Source organism: Cydia strobilella, chromosome 16 (genome assembly GCF_947568885.1).
Source record: "Cydia strobilella chromosome 16, ilCydStro3.1, whole genome shotgun sequence".
Classification (NCBI taxonomy): domain Eukaryota; kingdom Metazoa; phylum Arthropoda; class Insecta; order Lepidoptera; family Tortricidae; genus Cydia; species Cydia strobilella.
In genome coordinates, this window is record NC_086056.1 from 6,298,620 (window position 1) to 6,312,950 (window position 14,331).

The 14,331-nt window shown below is 36.6% G+C and overlaps 1 protein-coding gene across 4 annotated transcripts in view; it reads right to left on the bottom strand.

The window, feature by feature from the left end:
* LOC134748237 (hypoxia-inducible factor 1-alpha-like) overlaps window positions 1–14,331 on the bottom strand; it is a 117,064-nt gene that overhangs the window by 28,820 nt on the left and 73,913 nt on the right. For all 4 annotated transcript variants that reach the window (XM_063682960.1, XM_063682957.1, XM_063682958.1 and 1 more), the window contains one exon: window positions 13,952–14,096. In XM_063682960.1, coding sequence (XP_063539030.1) covers window positions 13,952–14,096 — 145 coding nt within the window. The remainder of the gene's footprint in view (window positions 1–13,951; window positions 14,097–14,331) is intronic.

Genomic DNA, 14,331 nt, shown 5'->3' on the forward strand with positions numbered 1-14,331 from the left:
AATGGGCATATTATTATAATACAGGAAAAGTAATTTTAGCGTTTTCAAGAATTCGTCACCTAACAGGGTTAAAAGGGGGTTGAAAGTTTGAATCCATTACAAATGCTTTGAAACTTCTTAGAAATGTATGATAGACGATTACAAAAAAACTAATTTTGACGTTTTTGGAAATTTAACCCCTCAGGGGGTTGAAAAGGGGATGAAAGTTTGTCTTGGGGTGCAAATTTTATTTTAAGTCAGGAACTTAAAACTTTGCAAAACGTTAATTATATTAAAAAGCAAGAATTTTTTTTTCAGCGTTTTTAAAAATTCATCCCCCATGGAAAAAGGGGTTAAAAACTTTATCTTGATAACTATATCATTTTAGCTACTAGGCCAAGTTAGGTATCGTTTTTGTATAAATCGGGTATGCCGAATTCATTTATGATATCAAAATGACACCATTCCCGAGTGAAAACACAAAAAAAAAATGAAAAAAACTTTTTTTAATTTCTCTTTACGCTTAAACCGCTAAACCGATTTAGATAAAATTTGGTATAGAGATAGTTTGAGTCCCGTGGAAGAACATAGGGCAGTTTTTATCCAAAAAATGGAGACTGCGTTTGCATGGAGAAGCGGCCGTGCCCTTTCCTCTTAATAATGGTCACGAATTTTTCAGTAAATGTCAAACGATTTGGGACTTATACGCGTTACCATGCCTTCCCGAAAAAAATCGAATCTTTCGCGAAAGTCTCGCAATGCATTGCGGCCACAAGGGGCACGGTCTCAGGAGTCTAAGAAAAACCACGGTGAGAGACTCAGTGGCGCTCTAGCCAGGCAGGTCGCTTCGCTTTCGGCTGAAACGGCAAGCCAGCGCGAGTCTCGATTGTGATCCCAAATACATCGTACGCAATACATATATAGGCGCAGATCCTGACGGAGTGTGGCGCCGGAGAAGCCGTGTTCATCCTGCGTATCCCCCTCCATTCCGAGCAACTTCCCGTTCCGCTTTAAGCGCCTACAGGTCCCCGTGAGCGCCTGCTTCGCTATGACTATCAACAAGTCGTAGGGGCAGACGCTACGCAGTTGCATTTCCCACTCCGAAAACAACAAAAAAAGGGGCAGACACTGCCCGCCGCCGGCGTCATGCTTAGACTGATTTCACTGGAGGACCGATTTGGATGACATGATTTTGATGGGAACACCCAAATATTCCGAAATACGTTTTTTCGATTTTTATAACCACGACTTTCATAATCCCGATTATTTATAAGTCCGAAATATCAAAATTACGATTTTTAAAAACACGATGGAATAAAATCACGAATGTGCTATTTCCGAAAACTTTAAATCCGATTGTCACTTGACAGAAAGCTTAAAGTTCCGATTTTACACTTTTCCGAAATTTTTTTTTTCCGAATTCCTAAATTCCAAAAAATCATTGTCCGATCGGAAATAAAATAATTCGGTATTCAGAAATTCGGTTTTTTAAGATTGGAAAAATGAAGTCCGTGATATTCAAATGAAGACTCACGTTTTAGTAATTATTACGGGTACCTGTCGTGCCGCGTCATGGCATTTGGCATAAAATATTTTTGGCATAAAAATTCGGCATAAATAAATTAGACAGAACTGCGAACCGGAACTGTTGCTAGAAGTGGGTTAGGTTAGGTTAGAACTGCGACCCCCAAGAAAACAAACTGTTGCTAGAAGTGGGTTAGGTTAGGTTAGAATTGCGACCCCCAAGAAAACGAACTGTTGCCAGAAAAGTGGGTTAGGTTAGGTTAGAACTGCGACCCCCAAGAAAACGAACTGTTGCCAAAAAAGTGGAAATTTTAAAATTGGGATATTTAAAATAGGAATCGGATAAGGGCAATTCCGAATTCGTGATTTTGAAAATCGTAAATGTTAAATTCGGTGTTTGCCACCATCGGAATTGTTATAGTCGAAATTATGTAGTTCGGAATTTACAAAATTCGGCTTTTTGGGTTTTCGGAAATATAAATCTTCGTGATTTTCATCATTCGTAATTATGACAGTCGGAATTTTGATGGGTCGAGCATTTAAAAATCGGAATGATAAAATTCGACATTCTAAAATTCGGAATAATATTTTTTCGGAAATATGTAGTGTACCCGATTTGGATAGGTACAGTCAAGGACGTAAAAATACAAAAATGGTACTGTATCGTTCGATATACACCTACTACTCTATGCCGTTTAAATCACGTCAAAAATTTGAATAAGGGCAACAAAAACCTTTTGGAGTGTAATTTTATTTAGTGGTAGCAAAGAGGATGTAATATTATAGAGCGGTACTGTCATAGTAAATTTTGTAACCACACTGCCATCTATCGACACACTTTAAAACTAAAAATGAAGATTTATTAAAATACGATAAAATGTATTTAAATATGGATAAACGATCTTTTTTATTTGCATTAATTATTTTTATTTTTTTGACCCATGTTCTTTCACTGATATGCGTTAAAATTGTTAAATAATAACAAACGAAACCGTTAACGCCCTCTATACGAGAGTAGGCAAAAGGTAGTAGCGACATCTGATCGAGAATCAAATTTTCGTGATTTTCGAGGCACGTTTTTTCCTTAGACTGTATCCATCTATTACGGAGTTATATCTATCTTTGGTGGTAGGTACCTAATTGTAAAATATTTTATCTGGACTACAGTCCTCTAGCGTATCCATTTGTCAACTTTACTTTAAGTTCCGTCTCCCGGGGACAGGGAGGTAAATTAGGGGTGAATTAGCCGCTTACTGACACAGACCGAATTCCACGCAGGCGAAGCCGCGGGCACAGCTAGTATATAATAGTTTCACATGGGCCCTGGTAGGGCAAGGCAATTATCTTAAATCTAAAGATTAATTTATATATGTACAATATATTTGACAGTGTCTTATTTACACTTACAAACTGTACCTTTTGTAATATCAACTGGAAGACTTGACCAAAGGTCTCCCATAATACCTAGGGCTTAATATCGATCCAGCTTTAATCTAATATTAGACCGCGCAGAAGGTGTGGCCCCAACATAAAGTTAATTACGTGTTGTTGTTACATTGACCCAGATGGTAATGTGTGAAAATAAACGGCAGTGCACGTGAGACGACGCCAGGTGTTAGTCCTGATCTCATACATTGTATGAGGTCAGGTTTTACTAGACAGGGGTGTCGTTGGATTGTTAATAATAATGGTCAATATTGTGTTGACTCGTTTCAAAATACAAATTTTACTGAAAAATGTAAAGACGTTTTTTATCGCGTTCTAAAATATAAAAATCAATACTAAGAAGGAAGATACGAAATTCAGTCTTAGTCTTAGAGTTTATCTTGCTTGCATCCACAGTTACAATGTAACTTCGGTACCCAGGGTCGGAGAAAAACACAAACGAATAGTGTGGAATCACATCTCTAAATTCTATTGGATCAATCAATATACTAGAAACGATAGTGTTATTATTGTAGATTTTGCATTAAGGAAGTTTATAGCTAATGATAATGTTTATTAAGAAGTTAATAAGCATCACGCTTATCAAAATGTGAGGCGGTGCAAGGCAAAGGGAACCTAATCAAGTTAGACGCTTATAGTTAGTTAGTTAAGAAATTGATAAGCTATTGTCAAAGAAACAATCGAATCAATAAAATAACTCATCATCAACTAGAACTTTGTGGTTATAAATTAACCATTGCGTGACTATAAATACCTACCTGTTTGTCTCTTTTTAGTTAAATAGGAAATATAAAAAGTAGACTATCAGTTTTCTTTCAATAATAACATACAAAATATTTAATAAAAGTTTTACAAAAAAGGGAGTTTAGAATAATGTTTTCACTCATGACTTCTGTCAATTTATTAAGTAGGTAGAGACCTATTAGGAAAAGAAGTATGTCATAATGGCAAATACTAGCGATAAAATATTTGACGTGTGAACACTTTTCACGCCAAATATTTTGATCGGTATAGGATACTTAAGTAGGTAGCTGACTGTGTATGTAAAACCAACGTAAATGGAATGTGTGTAACAATTAGGAGACAGAGTTTGAAGGTCGTATCGGTCCGGGAATACCGCGTATGACAGTTCATTCCACAGTTGTATTATTATTTTTATTACCCTCTCTGCGGTGTAAATATCCTTTAGTACCGTTTGATAACTAAAAATTGGTAACCAGCTTCGAAACGGGAAAGAAATACCAATTCGTAACTGGCTTCAAATTGGGACTTTTCCGTTACCGATTTGAAACCACGTTTGGTAACCGGCTTCGAAACGGGAAAAATAGATCCCGGGTTGTAGGTTACAAAATGGGACTTTTGAATTACCGATTCGTAGCCACGGTTGTTGGAGTTAGCTGGAGTTCGTCGGACTGTTTCTTTTCAAACAAACATTTTCTTCATAACTTAACTAGGCCGAGGTTTGCCCTTCGGGCATGTAAAGCTACCTAACCTACCTACCTATTGATTTAATGTAATTTTGGATTCCCATTTTGTAGCCAGTTACAAAACTTATTTACCAAACGGTACTCTGGCCCAATTCGTAACTGGCTACATACAGGGAATTTTAGATTTTAGATTCCTGTTTTGTAGCTAGTTACCAAATTTAGTTACCAAACGCTAACACGCTGGCCCAATACGTAACCGGCTTCAAACTGGGAATCTTGATTCCCATTCTGTAGCTGGTTACGCAATTTTGATTACCAAACGGTACTAAAGGGTAAATATTTGTGTTCCTACATGCTATATACCGATATGACTTAATTGACAGCCCTGTTACAAAATTGAGAAATACGCTTCTATTTATCTACGTATGACCTCAGACTACTATTGAACATGCATGGAAATGTCACAATAACATATTAGTTCATGACTTGATCAAGTGTAACCCTTCACTAGGTACGTTCAATATTATATGTACGCTTTAAAACTTGTATCAGAGGGTTAAGATTCAAATTGGTGTAGATATTGAATTCGCCCTTAGGTGCGTGCGTAACAACGCAAGGGCTCGGCGTCGTGATACTCGTGATATAATCTGAATACTGATAACAGAATTTATACGAATAACGAGCGTTGTAAGTCAGTTTACATATGGGGTAATATTAATCCAAGTGAACGCATAAGTAATTGAAATCCTTTATAGGTAAGTACATAGAAATGATGTCAAGGATTATTTTTATAGTAGGTATAAGAGTCCCGGTTCTCCAACGTTTAAACGAATTCTAGAAGAACATACTAATACATTAAATGCAAAGTCTTGAGTTGAAATTAAAGGAAATCAGGATTTTTTTGAATTCGTACAATTGGAATGATGACAGTAACAAAGAATCATGGAAATAATGGTTTCAAAGAAACATATATGTTAATATGATTCTAAAAATGGCCAAATTTCAGTATAAACATTAGGATTACTCATATTTTCAACAAAATAAAAGTGCAAAATCCTCCAATCGGCCATTTTAACTGAAACACCAATCAGAAGCGAGCCAAACCTGATGATGATATATTTCTTTGAGCAGCATAGACAACCTCATTGACCGTAATCCATACGTCCCAATACGTCCACACCAGTTTGGATGTTAAAAAAAATATACATATTTTTTATTTCACCATTATAAACATTTATTACGTACAAAAAATATTATAACACGATATAAAGTATTTTTCTTAATTTTGCGTAATTAGGAAAAATGCGTAAATTCACTTGTAAATAATTATTTGAAAATAAATAAAAAGCTAAATAATACGATATTTCAATAAAAAAAAAATGACGGCTGAATGGAACTATCATTGCCATGTTGCCCATGTTGACTGTCGTAAACAGAAAAAATGAAAAATTAAAAAGTAAAACCGGCACCCCATATTTTCACTCAAAATATACATGTATCTAAATAATTCATCTTAGATTGCAACCGTGTGTGTTTGTATAAAATGAGTTATTGTGATGAATTTTTGCAAGTAGTCATGTAAACAATATGTGTTTTGTTGTGATCATTTCGCAAATGTTATTTTAAAGTTTTTTATCAGTTTATGCACATATTTTATTTTATAATTAATGAAAGTATTGATATATCAATCACGATAAATCGATTAATTGAAATTGACAAATTTGAAGTAACCGGTTGGTATTTCATATTTCTTACCTACATAACTGTATGTTTACCAAAGCGTGACGTCACAAACGGATGCGAGGCGTTTTCGCGCGAGGTTTAAAGTTGCTATAAAATAATGCAATTATTTATGTTAAAACTTATGAGTATAGCTGAAATATTGCGTTTTTCCCAACCAATACAAGTGTATCTACAATATTAAAAGGGATTTCAAAATTTGTCATCATGCCCATTCACAGTCGCTGGCTGTTAAAACTATTACCACAAACAATGCAATCCAAAGCAGTTTTGTTAATTTAGTTATTAACAGCCCAACAATTCTCGTAATTGCACAACCTCATTTAAATACCGAAGTTACATAAATTACATTGAAAAACTTTTTAGCATTCAATCTAAACAAAAGCTCCAAAGGTCCATAAGTCAGTTAATGTTGTTACTTGTTACTGGCAAAGGGCTATAAATTATTTTAATACAGTTTACTAAACTCAGCTAACTAACATTAATCTTCCCGAAAGAACGTAATATCCGTGAAAGACATAGAGTTCCAAATTTTGCAATAATACTTTTTTTTTTAGCCTAAATATCTGAGTAACCCCCTGCTGGGCTAAGGCCTCTTGATTTCCATGACTCCCGATTTGGTGTTTCCTCCGGCCAGTTGTTCAGGAAGCTGTCCAAGTCATCCCGCCATCTCCGTTTGGGCCTGCCCCGTCCACGCTCCTCTACCGGCATCCATTTGGTGGCTAAGGTAGCCCACCTCTCCGGATGCATGCGGTAGTAGACGTGACCGGCCCAGTCCCATTTGAGCCTAGCGGTTTTCTCGCCTACGTCAGCAATGCGGGTTTTAGAGCGCAGCGTGGTGTTTCTTATGCGATCAGTTAGTTTAACACCTAGAAATCCTAGAATGCTGCGCTCCATAGCGCGTTGGCAAACCTTCAGTTTGGGCTTCTGAATCTCTGTGAGTGACCAAGTTTGGGCGCCGTAGGTTAGAAGTAGAACAGGCAGAATACACATGTCAACAAGTTTGCGCTTCAGTGACAATAGAACGAAATAAAGGAAGAAAATACATTTATTTAACGCCACAACATATTACATATAATGGAAATTATTACATACATTGGATTGGATTGGAAGGTTACCCTTCATTAGCTCTTTCATGGACTAGTAGCTTTTCCAGGCATTTTGAACACGGCGCTCAACTTTCTTATCTTGCCTCTTACTGAAAGAGACTAGCTGGCCCAAGTATATATACTTGTCAACATAATGTATGATCTGCCCGTCTACCTCGACACTTTGATAGCCTCTTATTACCGACGACTATTCCCCTAGCTCCCAGGAAACCTTGAAAACTTCTTCGAGGGTGCTTGTAAATGGTATAGGAGACAGCGGAGCACCCTGTTTAACACGTCGTTGTATAGGGAACGACTGACCGGAGTAGTGAAGTTTTATATCGGCGGTACTATTACTGTATATATTTTTGATTAAGTTTACATAGGTAGGATTAATGTTTTGATTTATGAGTGCGGTTACTATGGCAGAATGGGTTAAGCTATCAAATGCTTTCCTGTCATCAACACATGCTAAATACAGGGGGATCTTAAATTAATTATACTTTTCAATGATTTGGTTGAGTGTGTGGAGGTGGTCGGTGGTGGAAAATCTGGGACGAATGCCAGCCTGTTCGGGGGGTTGATGTCGGTCGAGTTGCCCAGCAATACGACGCTCGATAACTTTAATAAATATGAGAAACCAGACTGATGGGTCGATAGTTGCCTATGTGACAACTTATCGCCTTTCTTATACAAAAGTATCATATTAGAATGAAGCAGCTTTTGGTGTAATTTTCCTGTTTTTATGATGTTGTTGAATGATTTGGTAAGGAGAAGTAAAAGTTTGGTCTTTACGAAAACAAGTTCTTCGTACTAATCCTGTCAGCTCCAGGGCTTTTGGCGAACTTCATCGTGGACATGGCTTTACCCACTTCCTCGGTTCGGTTGTGATGGGAGAGATCATGTTAAGTGAATTGTTTGAAGAGGACCATTATGTTAATTAGTTTACAAAGGATATAGAATTGTGAAACTAAGAATATTGATATGGTCTAAGAAAGAAGCATAGCAACCATTTTCTTCTGATAACCTTTGCCTCTGTTGGTGACATTCTCGTTCAGACTGCGCTTGGTCTCATGATAAGGTACACATTGATAAGATAAACTTTGCGATGAACCGAACACACTCATCGTTTACAGCTGATAAAAAGTTAGGTCTAACGACTTGCTTTGCTATTAAAGGTCTTATGATTAGTTTCGCAATTATAAATACTTGAAGATAATGTTGACCAAGATAAACAAACTAATGGCGAGGGCAAGATAAACATGAAAACGTGATTGGGAGAATCGTTCGATGTTTGTTGGGAGCCGTGTGAAGCAGAAAATACGAGTGGTGTGAACACAGAAAAAGTCAACAAGCTTATTACGCATGTGCCAAACTTTGACAACACGGATACGCAAGGAGATAAAAAACGGGATTAATAAATCTGACTCCACGATATATTGCCGGAATGCAAAAGAAAGTTTGAAAACACAATAAAATTACTCAATGTACGTAAAAGCAAAAGAAATAACATAAAACTACGAAGAATCTGACAACAAAGAAAGCGATAGAAAAGAAAGGCGACATTTAATTAGAATCAATTGAAATTCCTGTAAAAATATGCTTACAAAATTTATGTAAAAAACTAAAAACTAGGTATGTGTGTGTGTGTACTGTGTGTGTAGTTCAAGCAAAGGAGAAAGACGATAAACATATTTTACTACCCTAGCTCAGGTTCAATTTCATTTCGATCGAAATACCCAAGGCGATAATACTGTTGTCTAGATAACGTAACAATCCAGATCTGAGATTCTATCGTGAATATATGATTATTTCATAAATATGAAATGCAGTCAGTCTAGCCGTTGAGGCGAGGCGGCTAGGTACTTGAAATTAATATATGCCCTAAAACTATCGACCACTGTAGAAGTGTAGAGGCTGTGTTGAAGGGATAAAAAAAACCATTTATTTCGGACCACAGAAATCCATAACAGACACACACACACACACACACACAAACAACACGTCGGAATGAGCAAACATAATCCAGCAAAGCTGGACAAAATATTACATCTTTTTTAGGCTAAATATTAAGTAATACCTAAATAACCTGCTACATATGAATTGTATTAAACAAAAAATAAAACTTTACAACAACTAGCACACGAAATATGCAAACTTTAATAATATCCATTGACCTTGCTACCAGTATACAACATGTATTACGGGGTGTATCGTAATTTTACGCGATAGACGTCGATAAACAGGTAGGTAACTTTTATAGGACGGAGCCGACACAACAAATATTTGACGTCACGGCAAAAACAACTCTACGCCACACACTTATCACGCGACTCGTTCGTGTACGTGAAATAGTTTTAGATGTCTAAAACTACAAACCCAAAGCTTGGGAAACACGCCAAAAATAAAGATTTCTGTGAGTTTTTAAACCTGTAGTTATGCAGTCTCGTGACACGAAGTAAGCCTTTAACGTGCTAAGAGCAGTAACAATAGCTTAGAATATAAATAGATATAATAGGCGAGTACAATACCAGGCTCTTAAATGGAACTCTTGACCTTGAAGTGCGGGACATAAACGCGGCACAATTTACGAGGGGAAACGGCGGTACGGATAAGAAAATTCGTGACTACATCTTAACTTGGAGGAAACTCCCTGACTTAAGCTAAAAAGGCCGGAAGCCAAAATCAGTTACTGCCTAATTCGCGACGTGAAATATTCAGGATGTTTAAACTTAAGAATTACTCATGTTTTATAGAAAAACGGGGATATAGGGAAAGAAGGAAACATAGTCATGAAAATAAACAATACCTACATGGACATTGAAACAAAGAAAACCCATTAAAAGCGACAACAACCACTCGGCGACAATATTTCTTGTTAGCGATGAGAGCGGATCGGGAAACAAAGTTATAGCCCAGAGAAATGGGATCGTAAAAATCTAATGAAATGCCGACGTCTCGTCGACATTATTTCAAAATATATACGCATAAAATGACAGTTTTAAAATTACATACAATGTTTTTCAAGAAAAAACATCGGAGGAATTCAAGGATAAATTTAATAAGTCAATGATCTCATTTTAGATTGCATAAATGCCCAAAGATCAATCTCGGCAGAAAATTAATCCTGCAACCCAAATAGCCATCAAAGCAAGCGTGGGGTATTGGAAAATTCTTAATCACAGATGATTGAGTTTCAATACTTCATTCAGTTCACAAGCCGACTTGTACAAACGAAGTATTAAAGTCAGAAACAACGACGAAAGGTAAAATTGAATCGAGGGTTTCGTGCAAATACACACACCAAAAATATGAGTTCGTTAGAATTAATATTATTTTGCCATCGGCGTACATGTTTGTTTTTCATTGTAATACACAGACGGTCTCTGTTGTTTGGTAAATGTTCATAAGTCCGACAATCACTTTCAACATAGCCATGTGAGTATTAGTGACCTTTGACATTTTAACCACCTAAAATATTGTGTTTACCTTAAAACTACAAACATTAATTAATATGTTAGGAAAAACATTGCGGTAAAAAGGCGAATTACAAACAAAATTTATAGGAAATCGTTTGACTTCTCACGAAAAAGTTATAGCTTTACGCATTTAACTTACTACAGATTTAATTCTACTTTGAAAATTTCCAACAGGTCAGTTCTGGACCTCACAAATAGGAAGTTGGAATTTAATTTGCAAACTCATTACGATATTCATGTAACTAGAGTAAGGTTAGGTTGGGCGTGTAGGTATACGTAAATTATATACTTTAAGAGCCCGTGTTGTTTTACCGGAACACAGTTTATCTTCTAGATAAGGAGGGCAACTAACCCAGTTTTGTTTTAATTAGGTACTTTATGTTATGATATAATATTGCCTTCGGTTACCGCGATAGCTACTCATGAAATAAAACTATGAAAACGTATAGATGTATTATAAATTGGTATAGATGTATTACGTAGGGATGTATTATAAATTCAATATACGCGATATAATCCGTTTTCATAGTTTTATTCCACTTTATTTTCCTACCTGTGAAGCCGATGGTCCTGGGTTCGAATCCCGGTAAGGGCATTTAATTGTGTGATGTGCACAGATATTTGTTCCTGATTCATGGGTGTTTTCTATGTATTAAAGTATTTAAATATTATATATATCATTGTCTAAGTACCTATAACACAAGCCTCCTTGGGCTTACCGTGGGAATCTGTGTAAGAATGTCCTATAATATTTATTTATTTATTTTATTTATTTATGATATATTTTGCCAATTTTCAACAATTATATTGTATGGTATCTTAAATGTCGTCGAACAACAATTAAACGGGACTGAGTAGCATAAATATATATCCTTAAGTTTCAAAAATATGTGTACACTCTTACACCTTAGACAATAAAGTCGTGTTCACATATTTTTGAGCCATTTGTCTGGATCGATATGTTTGCCTTCGACTGTACAATGTCTCGTTCATAAATGTTGTTACCAGTGCCAAGCATTTAGTTGAATACGCCAAAGTGGCGCCCCTGACATACAGTCCAAATCAGTCAATGCTCAGCTGTAGGCAGATCAAAACAACCTCGGCCTTGCCTACCATTCCTACCGTTATAATAAATAGACTGGGTATATGACGCAAACTACTCCCTGTAACTGAGCGGATACATCAGACTATGTATAAATAAATAGCGTCCCAGCAAGATATAAATAAAATCAGTTATGAATGTGAATGAACTTGCAGCGAATTGAGAAGTCCTTGCGCGCAATGTTGAATTAAATGGTCTCGAATGAGTAATTTACGGCCTATTACAATAGCAGAATAAATCAAACCAATTGTAATAAGTCGGCAGAGGCCGACTCTCATTCGTTGGCATAGTAGAGTCAAACCAAGAAAAGTCTGCAGAGATTTTGACAGGACACGCAGTGCAGGTGTTATTTTAAACGTCAAACTTCTTCTCTCTTCTTTAGGATCCCAGGGCACGAGGGATTCATGGGCAATGAAAATGCAGATGAACTTGCCAGAGCCGGATCTGCAAACAGCCTTATAGGTCCGGAACTATTCGTGGGGCTCTCACAGGGAACCATCACAACGGCTATCAAAGACCTTACTAAGACCAAACACCAGGAAGATGGGACAGTCTGACGGGTAGACTCTGGTTGGAGCAAAAAGCTTTGGAAACTTAGCAAACGGCAACTCCAAATAATAACAGGGGTGTTTACTGGCCATTACGGGGTCAAGGGAATCCTGGCCAAGATGGGGCACGCTGACAACACCGATTTATGTATGCTAGTACATATTTATTTTATTGCATAATGCAATTGATGTATTTTAGTTATTCGTAGACGTTAATATTGTAGTTTTCCTTCTTAAATATTATTGTACGTTCTGTAAGTTTGTCTATCTATCTAATTCGAATTTTCCACTCATTTACTCTAAGGTTAGCTGGAAGAAATCCCTTATAGGGATAAGCTCGCCTTTGTACCTAAATTTATATGAATTTCATGTTATCAATTTTTGTTTTGTACAATAAAGTGATTTACTACTACTACTACTACTACTACTACTGTCGTATGTGTGGCGAAGATGAAGAGACAATAGAACACCTTATGTGTGAATGTCACGCCCTCGCCAGACAAAGAATGAAGGACTTTGGAACAGGCTACCTGGTACCAAAGGAATTCAAAAAACTACCCATAAGGTCCATCATCCGGCATATGGAGATGGTGGGGAAGGCTCTTGAGTAGCGGACGGATCTTTCCTAGGGGGTAACTGCACAAAAGATCCCTATGGGTCGAAGTGTATCCGTAAGGGCCCCCGAAACTATAAGATAAGATATTTTAAACGTCAAACTTCTATGAAATTAAGACGTATAAAAAACACTGGCACTGCGTTTGCTGCCAAAATCTCTGCAGACTTTTCTTGGTCTAACTCTACCTACGCTACCGTCCTATGTGACAGTCAAGAAAATTTGTTACACAAGACGCTTGTACCCGATCAAAGGACTTCCTATCTGTTCGTTATCGGAGCTCCTCCCTTTATCGCCTTCGACTTAGCATTCTCGGAAATCGAGGAACAGTTGACAAGGATATTAATTTTCGCGAACAAAATTTGTAGCATAACGTTAATGGATTTTAGATTTTCCTTTATAGAAGAGAAAGAATTGAATTTGAGTAAGCACGGACAGGTTGTCAAATGTAATCAGACCCATACCTTACTACGACTTTGAAGCTGTAACAATTTTTGCAGTAATAGCGCCTCTGTTTTATTGAAACCTTGGTTCTATTCTAAATCAGGAAATTCTCAGTGAAATATAAAAGTTTAATTAATGCACTAACCTCACTAAAGTATGTTCTTAAGAAAGCGACACGCTTGATAGCCATAGGATTCATATACATATTATCAGATTTTAAAAGTAATTCACAATTTACAGCGAACTAAACACGAAACCAGTCGTAAAACGATGTAAGTAAAACGAAATAAAAATGGAATTCCAATAGTAAACTATGGTGCTACCACTTTATAACCACGTATGTCGTAAAAATAAAATGACATAAGTAAAATTAATAAAGAACATTAATGTAATAATGAATACATAATATAAAAATAAGACAAATCGGTAACTTACCTCAAAAATGTCTTTATATAACATGTTTATTGATTCGTGTATCAAAATATTTAAACCTGAAATGAATGAGGAACACAAAGATGTACATAAAATTAGTCATCTCTAAGGGTTACTATTCTAGACTACCTTATTATGTAGTTGACGCAGACGACGCTGACAGGCTTCTGCTGCTTGTCTGTGATGACGGTGGCCTGGGTTTGAACCCAGGCGTAGCCACCAGTCTTGGCGAGGAAGCGGTACTGGCCTGTCTCGCATTGTCCTTTGGAGAACACTGCAAAGAAAGTAAACATAAAAATTGTGCCAATGGTTTTACGGCATCAGTAAAATTTATTCAAAAGGGATAGCAGTAAATTTGAAAACATGGTAGGTTAGTAAGATAAATCGACAGTTTTCGTTCGCATACCTGTCGCTTATGTCAACGAGCCATTCTTTTAGAGTTTATGGATGACATAAAACTGGAAGATATTGCAGGTGCCTTCGGGTAAATTATTAGTATTTTTGTCGTC